The 20,508-nt window shown below is 41.7% G+C and overlaps 2 protein-coding genes across 3 annotated transcripts; both read right to left on the bottom strand.

Annotated features, from left to right (window-relative positions):
* Positions 1 to 619: 619 nt before the first annotated feature.
* On the bottom strand, positions 620 to 2,732 carry LOC115581432 (tripartite motif-containing protein 16-like). Its single transcript, XM_030416491.1, has one exon. The coding sequence runs from the start codon at positions 2,730 to 2,732 to the stop codon at positions 1,059 to 1,061; it is 1,674 nt and encodes a 557-aa protein (XP_030272351.1). The 3' UTR covers positions 620 to 1,058.
* Positions 2,733 to 13,541: 10,809 nt separating this feature from the next.
* Positions 13,542 to 16,219, bottom strand: LOC115581434 (tripartite motif-containing protein 16-like). 2 transcript variants are annotated; one of them, XM_030416495.1, is made up of 2 exons: positions 16,193 to 16,219; positions 13,542 to 15,333 (listed from the first exon to the last, which is right to left on the bottom strand). In XM_030416495.1, exons 1-2 carry the CDS (start codon positions 16,217 to 16,219, stop codon positions 13,684 to 13,686), a joined length of 1,677 nt encoding a protein of 558 aa, XP_030272355.1. In that variant the 3' UTR covers positions 13,542 to 13,683. The 2 variants fall into 2 exon arrangements, with proteins under 2 accessions (XP_030272355.1, XP_030272354.1); XM_030416494.1 differs by lacking the exon at positions 16,193 to 16,219 and having other exon boundaries at positions 13,542 to 15,354.
* Positions 16,220 to 20,508: the final 4,289 nt, after the last annotated feature.

The raw sequence follows: 20,508 nt of genomic DNA, 5'->3' as shown, positions 1-20,508 counted from the left end.
ACAGACACATAACTGAAAGCTCACCGGCTCCTTCTTCCTTCTTTGAACCGAGCTTTAGTCCTGCAGTCTCTTTTTCCCAAGTCCAGACTCTCCAACCATTTCTCTCACACGCTGCTCACTCCTCATTGTCCTGTGAGCGAGTGCCTCCAAACATCTTGATGACCAGATCACCTTCACCTGGTTCCTTCAATCAGCTGCCTGCAGGCTGGGAGACGTACCCATACCTGATGCACTCAGACAGACATGGGCGCGGCCTGCAGCTCAACTCAACACACATTAATTCATAAAGAAGGTAAAGAACTAACAGATTGTGCCTCGTATCGCCCAATATCTTTATTAAATGTAGGTCATAAATTACTCACTTCAATTCTTGCAAAATTACATAAATCCATTATTCCTAACATCATAAATGGACAGGGAATTTAAACCAACTTTGAGTGACAATACTCTTAAAAACTGTTTAAGTAAAGGCTTGACTGATATAATCAGATAGTTACAGATAAAGGAACAGAGATTTTTGAGAACTTATCAAAAGTATATAACCTACTGAAATCAGACGTTTATGAATATTTACAAGTGAGAAGTTTCCTTGTGGAAGAAATATGACTACATAAAACAGTGAAGGACAAACACCCTTTAATAACTTGTATATTAAACATATCAGTGAAGTCTGTTAAACCACTCTTGTTCAGTGATTTCATGATCAGATTGACTTCATCCACACAATCAGTGTGTTGGAGCAGAATCTCAGCTATGTACAAGCAAATAATGAAGCATCTCCTTATTGATTATGATCATGTGAAGTGAAGTCATCAGGAGCAGCGAGAGCCTCCGTGGCTGAACAGACACAGGAAGGAGCGCCGCCTGAAGAAAGTCCAACATTTACACAACAACAAGAAGGCGGCAAAGTACCGCCCACAATGTTTGATTGACAGGTTGATCTGTGTGCAGTGAAGAAATGCCACAACAATCAGCTCTCAGCAACAATGATGGAAACACAACAAGTCTGAAGGAATGAAACACACAGTTTAACCCACTGACCCTGAAATGACTTCAGTCTATTTCAGTCTACTGAACTCAGCAGAGGATCCAGGATCAAGCCAAACTCCAGCATAGAGAGGCTGAGTGAATGTGGTCTGGACTCTGTGGAGGAGAGTCATGGTGTCAGAGACGCTGTAGAAGGACAGAATACCTGCACTGTGATCCAGGTACACTCCAACTCTGGAGGACTGAGGACCTGAGACGGGAGTTTCAGCACTGTTGTGATAAAAGTTATAACTGTTTGTGAAACAATCTAACCTCCAAGATTTGTCATTGAATCCAAATACATATTCATATGAGCTCCCTGCTCTGCTGATATTCTTGTATGCGACTGCTACACCAACTCCTCCTCTCCACTCCACCTCCCAGTAACAACGTCCAGTCAGACTCTCTCTACTCAGGACCTGAGAGCAGTCAGTGAATCTGTCTGGGTGACTAGAATAAGACTGATATTGACTCGTGTATGTTGCTTTTCTGTTCCCCTCAGATAATAACAGCTGTCTGTTTGCTGTGTTTGGATCCAGTGTGATTCCACGTGAATATCTTAAGAAGTCAGCTCTGGTCTCGGGCTCTGGTTGTGGGTTTGACAGTAAAACATCCACTTGAGTCACTGTCAGTGAGATGTTGGTCCATGTCTCTCTCAGGACGTCCTGTAGTTTGTCTCTGAGCTCTGACACAGCTGCTGTCACATCCTCAAAGTACTTGAGAGGACGGATCTTGATGCTGGATGAGTGTGTAGACTCACTGAGTGCTGACAGTGAGGGGTAGTTGTGTAGAAACTGGTTGTGATCCTCTGTGTGTGAGAGCTTCTTCAGCTCAGCGTCTTTCCTCTTCAGCTCAGTGATCTCCTGCTCCAGCTTCTCCTGAAGCTCTTTGACTCGACTCACTTCAGTTTCCTGCTGGGATCTGACCTGCTGCTTCACATCAGAGCGTCTTTCCTCCATGAGACGGATCAGCTGGGTGAAGATCTTCTCACTGTGCTCCACTGCTTTATCAGCAGAGCCATTGATGGCCTCCACCTCCTGTTGAAGCAGCTTCACATCTTCCTCTCTGTCCTGGATTCTCTGCTGGATGTTGTGTCGACTCCCCTCCAGCTCTCTCTGCCTCTCAGTCCTCTCTGCTGCAGCTGACACTGTGTCGTGGCCTTTATGTTCCTCCACAGGGCAGAGATAACAGATACACTGCTGATCAGTACGACAGAACATCTTCATCACCTCATCATGACGAGAGCAGATGTTCTCCTGGAGCTTCTCTGACGGCTCCACCAGCTTGTGTTTCTTTAAAGGAGCTGCTTCATAATGATGCTGGAGGTGTTTCTCACAGTAAGAGGCTGGACAGGATAAACAGGACTTGACAGCTCTCAGTTTCCTCCCAGTGCAGACATCACAGGCCACATCTTCAGGTCCAGCATAGCAGAGATCAGCAGGAGCAGCTTGGAGTCCAGTCTTCTTCAGCTCCTCCACTAAAACTGCTAACATGGTGTTTTTCAGCAGCTCAGGCCTCGGTGTGAAGCTCTTCCTGCACTGAGGGCAGCTGTGGATCCCCTTCTCATCCTCTGTGTCCCAGTGGTCTTTAATACAGTTCTTGCAGTAGCTGTGTCCACAGGGAGTAGCCACCGGATCCTTCAGTAGATCCAAACAGATGGAACAAGAGAAAGTCTCTCGGTCCAGCTGAACTGCTTTCTGCTCCATTTCACCTCTCAGTGTCAACGACCGTCTGAGCTTCACTTCCTGATAACTGAAACTAGTCTGAGCTCTGATCTGAACACGTGTGTTTGTGCAGCGAATGAGGTCTGTCAGCTCAGTTACGCCCATCCACAGACTGTAGATATGAAGGGGAGGGAACAAGGAAATATAGCGACAGAGTGGAGCTGCTGTGTGAGAGGAGGAAGAAGAGGGAGGGCTGATGGAGCTGTGAGTCACTCCAGGACGAGGAGCAGCTCTGTCAATCTGAACTTTGTTGTTTTACTATGTTGAGGTCTCACCTGTAACTCCACCTGGCCTCTCCCTGATGCAGCACACTAATGAAATAACACATGATGCCAGTCTGACATTAACTTTGTACGATGCATTACCTGCTGTACATAAGCAGTCAAACATATGCAGTAAAACATTTAGTATAGCACCGTGTCAAATTTACCTGTAGCCCTGAATCTTCCCTATATGAGCTACAACCTGTCCGGGGTTCCTCTGTCACCTGATCAATAAAATATTGATGCTATGAGCAGTGACACAGCACGACTCAAACCTCCAAGGAGATCAGTAGTATTCACTAGGCCTACTTTTAATATTACAACTAGCTCACATGTTAAATTAAATGAACCACCGTGTCCTTATTGAAGTCCACCTGCTGCTGTGACCCTGCCACTCCACCCTGTCTGATACATCTAATCAATCACCATTAAGAGTGAGAAAACAGTTGGAAACAATGTTTTGTGTCATGGCCTGGGTTGTGTTTGATTTATTCTTTGGTTATGTTTTGTTGTGCACTTTGTTTTTTTCTGCTTGTCTCCACTGTTTCACCTGCAGTGCTGGAGGGTGGCGGAGGCGGAGTTGACCTACTTTCGCAAGTGCAGTGAGGCACACCTGGTTTCTATCTCCACCTAATCAACCTCACAATAAAAGAAGGCTCTGACTCAACTCCTGTGCCAGATAATTCCGTCTCATTGGTAGAGCCAGTCGTGTGCTCAGAGCCGGCCCTGGGCATAGGCAGTATAGTGAAATGCTATGGGCGCTGTCATCCACGGGGGGCAGTGATGTGCGGGAGGGGGCCAATTGTTGAAAAACGCACGCTAAAGTGCCCTCCTGGTTGGCAAAACACAGTAAACTGCCCCCTTGGCTGGTTAAAACATGATAAACTGCCCTCGTGGGAGCCAAAACGCAGCTAAAGTGCCCTTCTTTCAGCCCCTGCCCTTCAAAAAGTCTGTGCACGCCACTGGCGGGGGGCACCGAAAACAGGGGGAGAAAAAAATTATAATGATAAAAATTTTAAATATGAGTATATATACAGTATATATGTATATATATATATTAACAGTGCCATTGCTTCCAATATTTCGAAATGTTATATAAGCCCACAGCAATATAACGTCATGGCAAGGACTATTATTTAACGGAGAGGCCTTTTTTCTGGTTCCCGGTTCTCTGCACTGTACCTGTCCTCTGTGAGGGGGGTCGAGAGGCGAGCTGCCTGAATCTGACCGGACTGAGACCCCAAGACCAAGAGAGAGATTTACTGATACTGTAGCAGAACCACAAGGTCCAAAAGACTGAAACCATCCAGCACCCAGTGAAGGAAAAGAAGGAAAGAAGAGGAAGGAAAACGTGAAGAAGATACAGGTACAGTAACGTCAATGTGATGAAGTGAATTAAATTAATACTTCAATGATCGTTGTTGGAGCAGAGTGTTAGCCTGCTAGCTTACTTCGGACGATAGCAGCATTGTCTAATAATCAATAATTAGCCGAGTCGACGTGTGTTAATGTTACTCCACCTTAAATTTATCAGGGATGTTTGGAAAGTTAACGTTAGACCTGTTCAGGTGTTATTACAGGTGTCTTTCCTGCTTGTATGTCAGTTAAATGCTGTTAGTTTTCCATCCCCTTTGTAATAGTGTAGTTGTAAACCTTTGGTTTATTGTGTCACAGTTTATGTTTGTTAAAGTTACATCAGTGTTAAAGTGCAGTTAAAGTGTATTACTGTTAATACTCCACACCTTAGCTTTCACATATCATTCACAGGTGAAATATAAACACTGCACTTGTATTCTGGTTAGACTGTATTGCTTTTCAGTGACAATAAAGTTGAATGAATCTCATCACATTTCCATTATTGGTCTGTAATAGTCTTATGTTTGGCACACACCAATCTGTTTTTTTTTTTTCATTAAAATGTAACATGCAGTGGTCACATATACTTCTCTTCTCTCTTCAGATGCATTTAACATATTTCAGCACCAGCAGCCCAGTGACACAGCATCAGGTGCTCCTGTCCTCTACCTCAGCACAGCAGAGTGACACAGCATCAGGTGCTCCTGTCCTCTACCTCAGCACAGCAGAGTGACACAGCATCAGGTGCTCCTGTCCTCTACCTCAGCACAGCAGAGTGACACAGCATCAAGTGCTCCTGTCCTCTACCTCAGCACAGCAGAGTGACACAGCATCAGGTGCTCCTGTCCTCTACCTCAGCACAGCAGAGAGACACAGCATCAGGTGCTCCTGTCCTCTACCTCAGCACAGCAGAGTGACACAGCATCAGGTGCTCCTGTCCTCTACCTCAGCACAGCAGAGTGACACAGCATCAGGTGCTCCTGTCCTCTACCTCAGCACAGCAGAGTGACACAGCATCAGGTGCTCCTGTCCTCTACCTCAGCACAGCAGAGTGACACAGCATCAGGACTAAAGGCTGACTGGACATCTTTTCTAACTGACAAAGTGAGATGAGAGTTAGTTCACAGAGGACCAGTTCAAATAAAAAAAAAAAAAAAAAGCAGTTACACATTTCCCAAAAACAAAGATAGGAGAGTGTCAGCATGACTTTTGTAACAGAGTCTTAGTCAATTCTGAACAAATCAAAAGAAGCTGGCTGATGTACTCAAACAGAAATGATAGCTTGCACTGCTTCTGCTGCTAAATGTTTTCTCCAAAAGAATACAGACTTAATAAAGAAGGACTGAAGGACTGGAACAATGCAAGCCACTTGCTGAAGGTTCATGAGGATAGCCAGGAGCACAATACCCACATGGCTACATGGAAGGAGATGGAGGTCGTTTTGCAAAGCGGCTGACGATAGATAAGTGAGAGACGGCACTCTGAGGCTGAGAGATAATATGTTTGCACAATGTCTTATTTATGTTGTATTTTTATCACTTGTTTCTTTCCTCAGTTTTTATTTGGTGTGACTTAAAACAAATAAAATCTTGAATATATACATGCAGTTTCTGTGTGAGTGTATGAAAATTGATTGTGAAATTGACTGCGATGCAAAGAGGGCGCCGTCTAAGATATTGCCTGGGGCACCAAATTACTCAGGGCGGGACTGGGTATACTGAAAAAAGCATTTGCTACATCTACAACTGAGAAGTACTTGCTTTCATGAGGTACCTGTGACAGAATTGTGTGGGGAAACAGAACCACCAGTGCTCTGGCATGTACAGCGTCATTCACTGCTTTTAAATCTCGGACAAATCAGCAAGTTGTAGGTAGATTTTCCTGTGGAGTCTATTTTACTGGGAAGATAGGAGTACGACATGGTGAGTCTGGACACGGCAGAATATCCAAATAATGGAGTTATCCCTTCAATAAGTTCTGGATTCAGTGGGTATGGAGCTTTACAAGGTCTGTAATCACTAAGACTGACTAAGATGTGACAACCAATGGTGCTGAAGTTTTCATCAATCCTGCATCATATTTGTGTTTTGTCCATAGTTCATTGGGAACATCAGCCAATCATGTACCATCAGCTGACATTAGTGTTGCAATTACAAATTGCCAGTGATCATACCCCTTCTGTATGTATTAATTCCTAACTAGTTTCTGCTCAAGCATTGTTCCAAAGTTGGAATGATCAATTCCAAATAAATCCCATATGAATGTATATTTAACATCTTGCTTTTGTAGGAACCCGGCCCATGCTGTTCTTCTGTTGGAGGCCCGGCTGTGGGTCTGCGTGACCTCCCCCCTCCTCGTGAACCTTTGGTGTCCTCTATCACGAGGGTCTGCTTCCCCTTTTCTAATACTCTCCCCTCTCAACCTCATGACAAAATCATCTCTTATATTATAAACTGTGACTTCCCAACAAAAGCCTATCTGTGGACTAACTATCCCTTCACCCAACTTCTGGTTAGAAGGACAAGAGCCTGCGTCAAAGATAACCACCAGCATCTGACGGTCCCATGTCACCGTCAAATCAAGGATCGTAAAAGAAAGCCATAAACATTTCCATACCAGCAGAAGTGAAGAGAGTCCTGATCTCTTTCCTAATCCAAGAAAGATACCAAGCTGTGGTCTAACCTTTGCCTTAATGATATGTTTTTCCACAGGAGGACCAGACCTACGTTTTAATATGTTTATAATCTTCCTGATGTAATCCTAACCCAAGTTATAAATTCCTGAATTAATACCTGGATAAGTAATGTAATCCATAATCTTGTTTATCTATACTTTTCTCTTTCCTCCGATATATGTTTTGAATGTATAAGTCAGCACTGTATGAAACAGGTTTGAGCCATCAATGCTGGCGGAGGTTATGTATCCATGTGTTTCATATAGTCTAACTGATTATTCCCTTTTTCTATTAAGCAATCTCGTTTTATTTACTTTTATTCATGTAACCGAAAGGTTTGTGTAAAAACCATGGTGGATTTAGGTGAACAGTCAACCGCGATCTTAAAACTTTCAGAAGGATAGTTTAATTCAGCAATAATTGATAAGTCCGTGATTAGATCTGTGACATCACCGAAGGAAGCGACTGGCCAAGCCGCTCCTCGGACCGCCTACTACTGAGCCTTAAAAGACGGACACATGGTGTCCCTCGGCCTCTTGTATTCTCGCTCTTACTTTTACTTGTACGCTCTTGTTTTTCTCTTGCTCTTGTTTTACGATCGTATTTTTCACTTGTTTTTCTTACTTCTATACTTTTTGCCACGCCGCGTAACTTTTTATTTTTCAACTTTTGACTTCGTGCCTTGATTAGTTTTGCGACCTGCTCTGAAGAATCTGAAACACTGGTTGCATATTGTTCCAAGTGATGATTTTCGCTTGAGAAAACTTCTATTTTGAAAACGTAGGCAAGGGCGAAATTACTTTCTTTGCTTTTTATATATTACTAAAGTATCGTATCCACATTCAGAAGAAGCCATTTTTGTCTATTCTTGTATTTAGTGACTAAGGACGATTCGCCGGCCAACGTTTCATCCTTCAGTCATTTTAAACAAGAAATCCGTTAATAAGTCAAAGCTAAATCTTCACCGCTCCAAAGAGACTCTGACTAAGACGCTGATCACGCATCAAAAGTCCGGTACAGAAATCGAACTGTTCAAGAAGCCGGAACAGCACATCCAGCGGACCAGAGAATTCGACATCCAGCCAAGCCTGACAGCCCGCCACGCGCTCAAACGGAATCCCGTTGGGCGGGAGAGTGACGTCACGGGAACCCCACCGTCATCGGCCTGCAGCCAAACAGCTGTTGCATCCACAGCTGAGACGAGAGAGGATCAGAGGAAAACCCGCAGACGTCCCCCTCAACAACAAGTAGGCTGAAATCTCTGCACACAGCTGGAGTCACAAAGATCAGAGTTGGTGTCTATAAAGCTTTGACTTTGACTTTATAAACTCATAGAACATTTCTCATATCGTACCGTTAGGACAGGAATTACTCCCGTGATTTTGTGAATGAACGGAGTGTTACACTCAAATCCACCATCGCTTCGAAGTCCGTTGTTCAATAATTTACTCCCACAATCTTCACCTTTTCTTTTATTTGTCATTACTCGTTTGAATTATTACCTTATATCATTTACTCTGCATTTATTTAGTCAATAAACATATTTAACCTTATGTCGTTGTCTGTGCACGTTTAATCTGAAGTGGAAAATCGATGGAGACGTGGAAAGAAGTCACTGCTTCAGAATAAGAGACTGATTAAATTGCTTTCAACTGTTTAAGCCAAACTTGCACAGTTGAATTTGAATAATGTCCTTCGGAATATTCAAACTAGCTTAACAAACGAAGGTGGTGTCCCGTATAAACTGTAATTAATTACCAGTAATTAATTAACCCTTTTTCTATCAAGTGATAGTCTCCCACAGCTGTCATTGTGTTTTGCTGTAGATGACCCTGTCTGATGTACCTGTTCTGAGTGTATATTTACATGTCTGTGTTTTGTTTAGTTTTTCACTGGAAAAAAAAGTAAGAAAGAATCTCATCCTGAGCCAAAGCAGCATTTCAAGCTTCAGACGTGTCGAAACAAATAAGAACCCTTTACAATGTGCAGCATATCGCCCTATCTCTGTCCTGAATTCAGAGAGAAGAATGTATGCTTAATTGCTTATCGTTGGATGCTGAAAAGGCGTTCGACTGCATTGAATGGCCCTATCTCTTCAAAACACTGTATAAATTTGGATTTGATCCCAATTTCATTAAGTATATTTCTTTGATTTATTCACAACCAAAAGCCAAAATTATTACAAACAGTAGAATTTCTAATCAATTTCACTTTAACCGTGGGACCTCGCAAGGGTGTAATCTGAGCCTTCTGCTCTTTATTTTATTATTAGAAACTCTGGCCATTTCAATCAGAAATAACCATAATATTAAAGGTGTTCCAGCCCACGTAAGAGAAATAAAACTAGGTCTTTTTGTGGATGACATATTGTTGACAGTATCTGACTCACCCACCTCTCTTCAATATATTCTGGAGACAGTGAAAGATTTTGGCTCATTTCAGGTTATAAGGTGAACTGAGATAAATCAGAAGCGCTACCTTTAAATGTTTACTGCCTTAAATCACATATTATTGGTTTGCCATTCAAATGGTCTCCTGTGGGAATGCGTTATCTTGGTGTAACTTCGAAATAATTTGAAAAACCTTATTAATAATATTAAGGTAGATATGGAAAGGTGGAAAAGCCTCCCACTGACTATCTGGGGTCGAATAGATGCTATAAAAATGAATGTCCTACAGAGGATAAGTTTTCCTATGTCTGCCATCTCACTTCCCCTAGATACAAAGTTTTTAAAAGAAACTGAAGTTCTTTTCAGAAATGTTATCTGGAATAACGAGACCCCTCGGGTCAGTGTTAAAAACATGTACGTGGACGGGGACATGGGGGGCCTCAGCCTCCCAAATGTATACAAATAATATATAGCATTTACCACTAGATATCCCTTGAAGTGGAGTTACAGGGCTGAATTTAGAGATACCAGCTGGGAAAGCATTGAACAGGAATCCTTAGATATGCAAAAAGACAACCTTCCATTACGAGGGATGTGGTATGCTCCTTCTTTTTTCTTGCATTATGGTGGAAAAAAATCAAGTTATGATCCATTTTAAAGTTAGCAACTCTCCAAATGTCCCCTTGTGGAACAACTATAAGCTTACCTTGAATGGCAAACCTCTTAAAAATGAACTTTGGGAAAGTAAAGGTATAAGAACTATCGGTGACTTGATAAACACCAGGGACAGAAAATTAAAATATTTTGCCAAACTTTCAGACTCATACAGAATTGACGACAAGGATTACTTAACTTATATGCAAATAAGATCTCACCTGACGTCTTATTTCGGTGAAGTGGTTAAAATATCCACAGTGTCAGAGCCGGAAATCATACTTGAATCAATGTTCAAACAGAAACATAAGATTGCTTCTAAACTTTATAAAATGTTAAACAGCCCAACAGGAAATAATTGGAATATGGTTCAAAGAATGTGGAAACTGATCTGGGCAGACCATTAGGAATGGAAAAATGGAGTCAAATTTGGAAAGATTGACATAAAATATCAAAATCAGTAAAGAATAAAATGATACATTTTAATATTATACACAGAACATATTTTAGCCCAGTTTGACTGCACAGTATGAACTCCTCTGTCTCTGACTGCTGTTGGAACTGTCAACAAGAAAAAGGTACATTTTTCCACATGGTATGGACTCCAAAAATAAAATCCTTCTGGGAAAGTGTAACACAGTCCCTGGGTGGAATTATTGGTCACCATGTTGTTTGTGACCCAACATTATGTCTACTGAACTACATGGAATAGGGAGCACGGCCCAAATATAACAAACAAATTATAATAATAACCGGATGTGTGACGGCCAAAAGACTCATCGCTGCAAACTGGAAGGACGCGGACCACCGGAAAAAGGAAGATTGCTGCAAACTTTCCTAGAGACACTTTCTGTGGAGGGAGCTGCCTCCTATCTTCTGGAAAGGTGTAATGAGGAACATTCTCTCTTATGGAGAGAAATAATTAACATGATATGCAGGTTACCCTCTTTCCAGAGGACCCTGAAAGATCCTGAAGCTTCTGGTTGGATTTGAGTTCAATCAGCCTGAACACACCTGGGGTCCGTTTCACAAAGCAGGTTCAACAAACTCTGAGTCTAACCCTGAACTCTGAGTTGATCTACTCTGAGATAGGAAACTCTGAGTTTTCGGTTCCAGAACAGCTGATTTGAGTTAGTTTGATCAACTCGGAGTAGTTTAACCTGGAGTTAAGCACGTGCACCACAAGTATAAAAAGACAGCATCAATGGAGCCCTGATTCGACGAGTCACCATGGCAACGGGGAAGAGGAGGGCTACGTTTTTCACCCCACTGGAAATGTAAATATTAATGCGCTCATACGGTGAGTTTGAGCACGTTTTTAGAAGGAAGTGTAACACCGCTGCAGCAGCAAAAGAGAGGGAGACGGCGTGGGAGAACATTGGTGCTCGGGTCAGTGCGTAAGTTTAAATGTAGTCCTTTGCAATCACAATAATATTACAGGGGGAAACTGCTTGAGTGGTAGCCTATTAATTTATTTAATTTAGGGGCAAACCTGACGGGGAGAAGCGCACTTGGCAGCAACTTAAAATGAAACATAAAAACATTAGACCTCGGCATAATCTCATGGGGGTAACTCATTTTGATCATGTTTTACATTGTAAAGTAAATATTAAGGGGCTGTTTGTCTGTACAGTTGTTTTATCCCCAACATTATGCTGTTTTCACACACATGAACGTCTTCTCATCTATATCATGTTCTGTTAAATAATTAAGCCTATTTAAATTAACACAGACTTCTACTCAGCCAACAGAAAGAAAGCAGATGCCCGTACAACGGGTGGTGGCCCAGCACCGCCACCTCTAACGGAGGCAGAGGAGCTGAAAATGATAAAGATGGGTAGTAGCCGTTTCAGGGCGAGGCACACTTTTCTGACCGCTCTGCATACAGTTGCCTTGCTCAAGTGCTCTGCATCTCCGACGTTGTATAAAAAAAAAACTCCCATTTGCAAAAAAACGCAGCGCAACACACAATATCTGCTGGGATGTGAGAGCATGACTTCGGTTGGTAATGTTGGAAATGTAAGGACGGATCAGGTTGTGTATGTAAATGACTGTGACGTGAAACGGTACCGCTCAAAAAGATAATTGTCTGGAAATGCAAGAACATTTATGCGCAGTCTGATAATCATCTCCCGACGAATATTTAATTCTCTGCGCAGTAATGCTGCACCTTCATCCACGGGATCATCATCAAAAGGACATGCCATGGTAGTGAAAATAGTCGCCACCTAATATAACTTCTAATGTAGGCCTACTGACTGATTTTTGCAATGATCAATGAGAACTATACTACGCCAAAACTCGCCTGCTGACTGAATGAATGAGGAAATCAAATACCATGTGTGGCTGAAAGAGGGCGGAGACAGAGAGAAACTCGAGGTTTGTTTAGAAAAACCTGGTCCCGACCAGGTTAGGTTCATAGAGTATGTTACCATGGTTACTGACCGAGAGCTTAAGTTACCTCTCTCTGTGAAACAGGCTAGAGTTACCCCTCTTTCTCTGGTTTGAGTTACCTCCCTTTGTGAAACGGAAAACTCAGAGTTTCCCTCATTTCAGGGTTGACAGACTCAGAGTTTTCACTAAACCTGCTTTGTGAAACGGACCCCTGGCCTGTAATAGTTTACAAATTGTATCCCCCCCTCCCACTGAGCTACTGAGATAAATATAATTTCTGTACATCACCACCCTGTATTTTTTTGTTTCTGTTTTTTCTCCTTTTTCTTCCCCACTAAATGGATTTATTTATTGTATATGTAACCCATACTTATTGCCTTTGTATGTGTTTGTTTTATGTTTATTTAGGTTTTGCCGCATTGTTGTTGTTGTTCTATCACTTTTACATAATATGACCTGAAAAACGTATTGGTAACTACGATTAATTTGATTGTGTCTTATTATCTTTGACTCTCTGGCTGCCAATAAAAATTTAAATAACAAGCTAGTGGAGCAAGAGTCCAACCAGATTATTGATATCTGAATGTGTTATCTTGTATTTTGTTACACTTATTGTTTTATAACATGAAGTCAGGATCATTTTATATTATGAGTAAAACACATTCTTCTAGTTATGAACTCTCATATTAGTTTGACATGTTCTCCGTCAGCTCTGTATGAAACCCTGAATGAAGACGAGGAGAAAAGACTTTGTTCATGTTTGTTTATTCATGATTTAAAGCTTCAGTTTGTTCACACGTCCCGTCAGTAAAGTCTGTTAAAGCACTCTTGTTCAGTGATTTCATGATCAGATTCACTTCATCCACACAATCAGTGTGTTGGAGCAGAATCTCAGCTATGTACAAGCAAATAATGAAGCATCTCCTTATTGATTATGATCATGTGAAGTGAAGTCATCAGGAGCAGCGAGAGCCTCCGTGGCTGAACAGACACAGGAAGGAGCGCCGCCTGAAGAAAGTCCAACATTTACACAACAACAAGAAGGCGGCAAAGTACCGCCCACAATGTTTGATTGACAGGTTGATCTGTGTGCAGTGAAGAAATGCCACAACAATCAGCTCTCAGCAACAGTGATGGAAACACAACAAGTCTGAAGGAATGAAACACACAATTTAACCCACTGACCCAGAAATGACTTCAGTCTATTTGAGTTTACTGAACTCAGCAGAGTCAGAAACCAAAACTCCAGCATAGAGAGGCTGAGTGAATGTGGTCTGGACTCTGTGGAGGAGAGTCATGGTGTCAGAGACTCTGTAGAAGGACAGAATACCTGCACTGTGATCCAGGTACACTCCAACTCTGGAGGACTGAGGACCTGAGACGGGAGTTTGGACTTTGTTGTGATAAAAGTTATAACTGTTTGTGTAACAATATAACATCCAAGATTTGTCATTAAATCCAAATCCACATTCCTGTGAGTTCCCTGCTCTGCTGATATTCTTGTATGCGACTGCTACATAAACTCCTCCTCTCCACTCCACCTCCCAGTAACAACGTCCAGTCAGACTCTCTCTACTCAGGACCTGATAATACCAGTCAGTGAATCTGTCTGGGTGACTAGAATAAGACTGTTGTTGACTCGTGTATGTTGCTTTTCTGTTCCCCTCAGATAATAACAGCTTTCTGTGTGCTGTGTTTGGATCCAGTGTGATGTCACGTGAATATCTTAAGAAGTCAGCTCTGGTCTCGGGCTCTGGTTGTGGGTTTGACAGTAAAACATCCACTTGAGTCTCTGTCAGTGAGATGTTGGTCCATGTCTCTCTCAGGACGTCCTGTAGTTTGTCTCTGAGCTCTGACACAGCTGCTGTCACATCCTCAAAGTACTTGAGAGGACGGATCTTGATGCTGGATGAGTGTGTAGACTCACTGAGTGCTGACAGTGAGGGGTAGTTGTGTAGAAACTGGTTGTGATCCTCTGTGTGTGAGAGCTTCTTCAGCTCAGCGTCTTTCCTCTTCAGCTCAGTGATCTCCTGCTCCAGCTTCTCCTGAAGCTCTTTGACTCGACTCACTTCAGTTTCCTGCTGGGATCTGACCTGCTGCTTCACATCAGAGCGTCTTTCCTCCATGAGACGGATCAGCTGGGTGAAGATCTTCTCACTGTGCTCCACTGCTTTATCAGCAGAGCCATTGATGGCCTCCACCTCCTGTTGAAGCAGCTTCACATCTTCCTCTCTGTCCTGGATTCTCTGCTGGATGTTGTGTCGACTCCCCTCCAGCTCTCTCTGCCTCTCAGTCCTCTCTGCTGCAGCTGACACTGTGTCGTGGCCTTTATGTTCGTCCACAGAGCAGAGATAACAGATACACTGCTGATCAGTACGACAGAACATCTTCATCACCTCATCGTGACGAGAGCAGATGTTCTCCTGGAGCTTCTCTGACGGCTCCACCAGCTTGTGTTTTCCATAGGCAGGGATTTCAAAGTGAGGCTGGAGGTGTTTTTCACAGAAAGAAGCCAGACAGAACAAACAGGACTTGACAGCTCTCAGTTTCCTCCCAGTGCAGACATCACAGGCCACATCTTCAGGTCCAGCATAGCAGAGATCAGCAGGAGCAGCTTGGAGTCCAGTCTTCTTCAGCTCCTCCACTAAAACTGCTAACATGGTGTTTTTCAGCAGCTCAGGCCTCGGTGTGAAGCTCTTCCTGCACTGAGGGCAGCTGTGGATCCCCTTCTCATCCTCTGTGTCCCAGTGGTCTTTAATACAGTTCTTGCAGTAGCTGTGTCCACAGGGAATAGCCACCGGATCCTTCAGTAGATCCAAACAGATGGAACAAGAGAAAGTCTCTCGGTCCAGCTGAACTGCTTTCTGCTCCATTTCACCTCTCAGTGTCAACGACCGTCTGAGTTTCACTTCCTGATAACTGAAACTAGTCTGAGCTCTGATCTGAACACGTGTGTTTGTGCAGCGAATGAGGTCTGTCAGCTCAGTTACGCCCATCCACAGACTGTAGATATGAAGGGGAGGGAACAAGGAAATATAGTGACAGAGTGGAGCTGCTGTGTGAGAGGAGGAAGAAGAGGGAGGGCTGATGGAGCTGTGAGTCACTCCAGGACGAGGAGCAGCTCTGTCAATCTGAACTTTGTTCCCTCTTTTACAACGAAGCCAGGGGTGGTTTCTCACATGGGCAGCTGCCCAGGGCGGTATTTGTGGAGGGGCAGCATGAGCACCTGCAAAAAAAAACATATATACACATTATATCATCATTTTTCTATTCGTTTGCATTCATTTCCTCCAGTTTTTGTTTTGCTCATTTACACGCCAAGTGAATGATGTCATGTTGCCGTGTGGGCGCCCTCTGTTTTATAAAGGTGCGTCTTCTGCTGAGAGTCTCACACAGAGTTTGTGGAAGAAGGGGGGCGGGGCGAGGGACGGGTTCATCTACTGGGGCGTGGAAGCAGGGGATTCATATAACAGTGCACCAGTAATGCAATTAATAGTTTAAAGTCAATCACATCAAAAATTCCTTCCACATAAAGCACATTTCAGTCATAACAATATTGTGAATAAAAGCCCATAGTTTCACATGTTATTTTTCGGGGTTTGGTCAAATAGTGAAATATATTACAAAACGAGGTGAAATGGTTTAGTCTTAACTCTTGGTTAACGGTGTTGGGGGATGCTTAATATGTTGATTCCTGTGTGTGAAATAAACAAACTGATAAGAAGAGGACAAAGTCATCCGGTGCCCAGTTCAGGAAAAAGAGAAAAGAAGAAAAGGAGAAACAAGCAAAAGATAAAGGTATGGAGCCATGTCATCTACTCTTCATCATGCATGTAATGTAATGAAATGACGTTATTTTATTTTATCATCATCAGTATTAAATTGTTATAATAATTATATTTATTTCTCTTTCCCTTGTGAGGTATTTATTTATTTATTTATTTATTTAGTTGTGTTAACTCTGTTCAGGGTCGAAGGGGATTTATGTCTGGAGGGTATGGGGCGGTAGAGAAAGGTAGTTTTAGCAAAACGGGATGAAAATATTATGTTTAGTTTAAATGACTAGTTTAACAGACTTGTTTTAGTGACAACATTGAAGACACTGTAAATGAATATTAATTGGAAATACAAAAAGGTATGTTCTTTCATTTTTTTGTAGACATTCATATTTAATTTTTTGAAGCTGCTTTTCTTTTTAATTATATATATGTATATGTATACATGTATTTTTTTTGTCATTTATTTTTTGGGGGGCAGTGGAAGATGTTCAAAGATAGGAGAGAGGGAAGGAAGAACACAAAAGTAAGGATACAGTTTGTGTAAATAACAACTGTGTGTTCGTCCTCAGCCAGTCAACAATTTAAGTTAGAAGGAATAGATAAATTAACCAAGGGGGAGGGCCAAAGTAGGCTCAGTTGACTTGCTCATCAGCCGTGTGCTGCAAATGTTTTTTTTATTTATTTATTTTTTATTTTCATGTTTTTGTACGGGAAGGGTTCCAGTTTAGTAAGGACCCCAGTATCCATGTGATCTGGTACACATGGAAAACACAAAGCTAGCCATGGGAGGTGCTAGAATCAATGGAGGTCACATTACTTTTCTTTAGTTTATTTTCTTTTACAATTATCTTTATTCATTTTTTTGTTTTTGCTTGTTCAGGTGGTTCGTACACGAGGAAATTGTTGGATTTGGCTCAAACAGATGATCAGCAGGAAAGGAAATCTAAGGCAGTTAGTTGTAGTAAGTTGTTTGGTTTGGAAGGGAAGGGTGGGGACCCCGTACAGGGGGACGAAACTAGACGATAAAAAAGTTATGCCCCCTTAATGATGACAGACAGGAAACATTCTTGCAGACAAGGATGGGATATTAGCTGAAGGGAAATGGTCTTGCATTTTTATAACACTTTTCCAGTCTACTGACCGCACAAAGTTACAATACTTGCCACATTCACACACACATTCATACACTGATGACGGAGGCCGCCATGCAAGGCAGCCAACTGTTCATCAGGAGCAATCTGGGGTTCAGTATCTTGCTCAAGGACACTTCGACATGCAGCTGGGATTCGAACCAGTGACCTTCCGTTTACTAGACGACCCGCTCTACCTACTGAGCTACAGCCAACCAAAACAGAAGAGATAGAAATAACATTCAGAACGTTTACATGCACATCTTAGTCAGATTACAGTCATAGTTCGACTACGCTACTTAATCAGACAACTGCAATTGTCCGAGTATAAATGCCGGTGAGAAAATCGAGTTATTGACCGAGGTATGTCATACCCCGGTACGATAGGTGGCGCTGTGCCCATTTCAACTAGTGGTAACAGAAACACCTCCAGCTGACCTCTTTACGTCACCAGCAACAACAAACTGCCTCGGCATTCCAGAAAGATGGCATATGAAGAGCGAGACGAAGCTACATCTTTTTACACTTTGTATATGGTGTACATGATAATTACACAAACTAGATGCACAACGGTGCTCTTTCTTACGGTGATTTAGGAAGAAAGACACCGTCGTCATTCTTCTACTTCCGGCTCACGGCTCCGGGAAAGAAATCTCGTGCCTGCGCAGAACGCAAAATCCGATCCTATCCGCTGGAACGTACACATGCAGGAGTAATGTGACTATCAATCGAATAATCTGGATGCTTTAATCCAACCATGAGAAATCTGATCCTGTCCGATTTTAGCCAGACTAAGGTGAATACATGCATCTTAAAGATCCGCTCATAATCAGACTAACGCAGTAATTCAGTTTTCTCGAGTGTCATGTAAACACACTGACTGTTAAACAAATATAATCCACCAGAGTAAGGACCGGAGTTAATGGCCAAAATGATAGCATTAATCATTTCAGAGGCAAAGGGGACAACAACAATGGGTGGAGATTTAAACTTGATTCTGGATCCAAATCTAGACTGCCAATATAATATAAAACATAAAGCAGAGAAAACATCAGCACTGTTAAAGAGGGCTGAAGCAGAAAACTACACCCTAATGAAAGAGACTAAACTTATTACTCAAAAGCCCATAATAAATATTCAAGACTAGATTACTTCATGTTTAAATCAGATTTAGAAAAGTAAAACAAAGCTCTGTTGGCAAATAGATACATCAGACCATGCCACAATATCTATGGAGCTAACAACGGCAATAGAAAAAGGTGCATCACATTGGAGATTAAACAACCCTCTTTTGAATTATATTGGATTTAAAAATAGAATAGCAACAACAATAAAACAATATATAGAGATTAACGATAATGGAGAAGTCTCGCCCCATAATGTTGTGGGAGGGAGTTAAAGCTTATCAGAGGGGAGATAATAGATTTAACTTCACTTAAGAGAAAGCAAAGAGAAGGAAAGAAATACATTCAAGAACATAAAAAGATCAGACAAACAAATACTTGAAGAAATGGATCAAATAAATAAAAAAAAAAGAATAGATTACCTCGATATGGAACAAATAGAAAGGGAACTTACCTTTGCCAAGCAAAAGTATAATGACAGTGGACCAAGGGCCCAGAAACCTTTAGCATGGAGGTTACAAAGACAGAATAATAAAGCTAGTATATAAAAAATTAAAGATAGAACTGGAAATATGTTAATGAAAAAGATCAGAAATAGCAAAATCATTTCTTAAATATTACCAAAAATTGTATACTCCAGAAACACAGGAAAATCAGATGGAAATTCAAATTCAAAAGTATTTGGAATATATGACTCTGCCAGAAGTAACGGAAGACCAAAATAATCATTAATTAAGTCAATAACGGAGACAGAATTGTCAATGACCAAGATTCAGCTTTCTTTCTTTTCTTTCTTTTTATTTAGAAGTTGCCAGGGCCAATACCAGGTGAAAAACCTTAAACACAAACACAGATAGAAGGTCAGGAAAAATGTAGGGGAGACTGGGGACAGTTGCAACAAGGGAAGGTTGCAACAAGCCTCATTTCTCCAATCAGAAACATGCTAGAGTGATGACACTCACTGCACATGCTCAGTTAGACCCTCTGCCCACCAAGAAGAGAGAGGCCATATTGAGCATCTGGTCCTGCTTCTATCAAGACAAAGTTGTTTTGGAGGTATGAAAGTAGCTTTTTTCATGAGCTGTGTTTTTGTCATACTGTCCTGATCTTTTGTATGAATTAATTCAAACCTACCTAGTTTGAATCACTATGTTGACTATCAAATGACATGGTTTACATGTGTCAGTGTCAATGTGGCTAGCTAGCACATGGTGTTTTGTCATGACTGATACCATGAGGACGGCTGCAACTGTCCCCATGCTAATTAAGCTAGTCATATCAAAACAGACCACACAACCGTATTTTTGAAGATTTTTAGTTCAAAATAGGCACAATTCATGTATTTCATTGCTTATGATGAACAGAACAGGCAACCATAATGAGAAACTAATGCTAATGATAAACAAAATAATTCCCCAAATAACTTGTGGAGCAAACATGAGAAATTAGTTATTGTTGTATGTTGTATGTGTCATATAAACTTGTCATATAGTGATTAAATAATAATCTGTACAGAGGAAGGCAAAAAAGAATAGAAGAAAAGCAAACCACAAAGAAAAGTGTGAAGAAAACCAAAGAAAAAGAAGAGAGAAGAATCAGACTCTGAAGGGGAAGAAGATGTCTGCATCGTCTGCCTGGAAAGTTTCTCCAAATCCAGGGAAGTGTGGCTGCAGTGCTGGATGTGCAAGTCCTGGACACATAAAGATTGCACACCTGGGGCTGATGTCTACACAAGTCACAGCTGTGACTCCAAATGACTGAATTCCCTTTTTTTTTTTTATTCTCTCTGTGAGCCAGCAGAAATGTTCTGGGTTCTACAGAATTGTTCAGGAGCTGGTGGAATTGTTCACAAGGCAGCAGATTTTTTGGGGACAGGCGAGTGTTGCTCTCTTATTTTCTAAACATTGTTGTGCCTTTAATAAAACTTAAAGTCAAAGTTTATATTCATCAGAGATTTAAAACAATGTGAATTTTGTTCACTAAAACAGTTCACT

The sequence above is a fragment of the Sparus aurata genome, chromosome 5 (genome assembly GCF_900880675.1).
Source record: "Sparus aurata chromosome 5, fSpaAur1.1, whole genome shotgun sequence".
Classification (NCBI taxonomy): Eukaryota; Metazoa; Chordata; class Actinopteri; order Spariformes; family Sparidae; genus Sparus; species Sparus aurata.
This window is presented reverse-complemented; position numbering and strand designations above follow the sequence as displayed.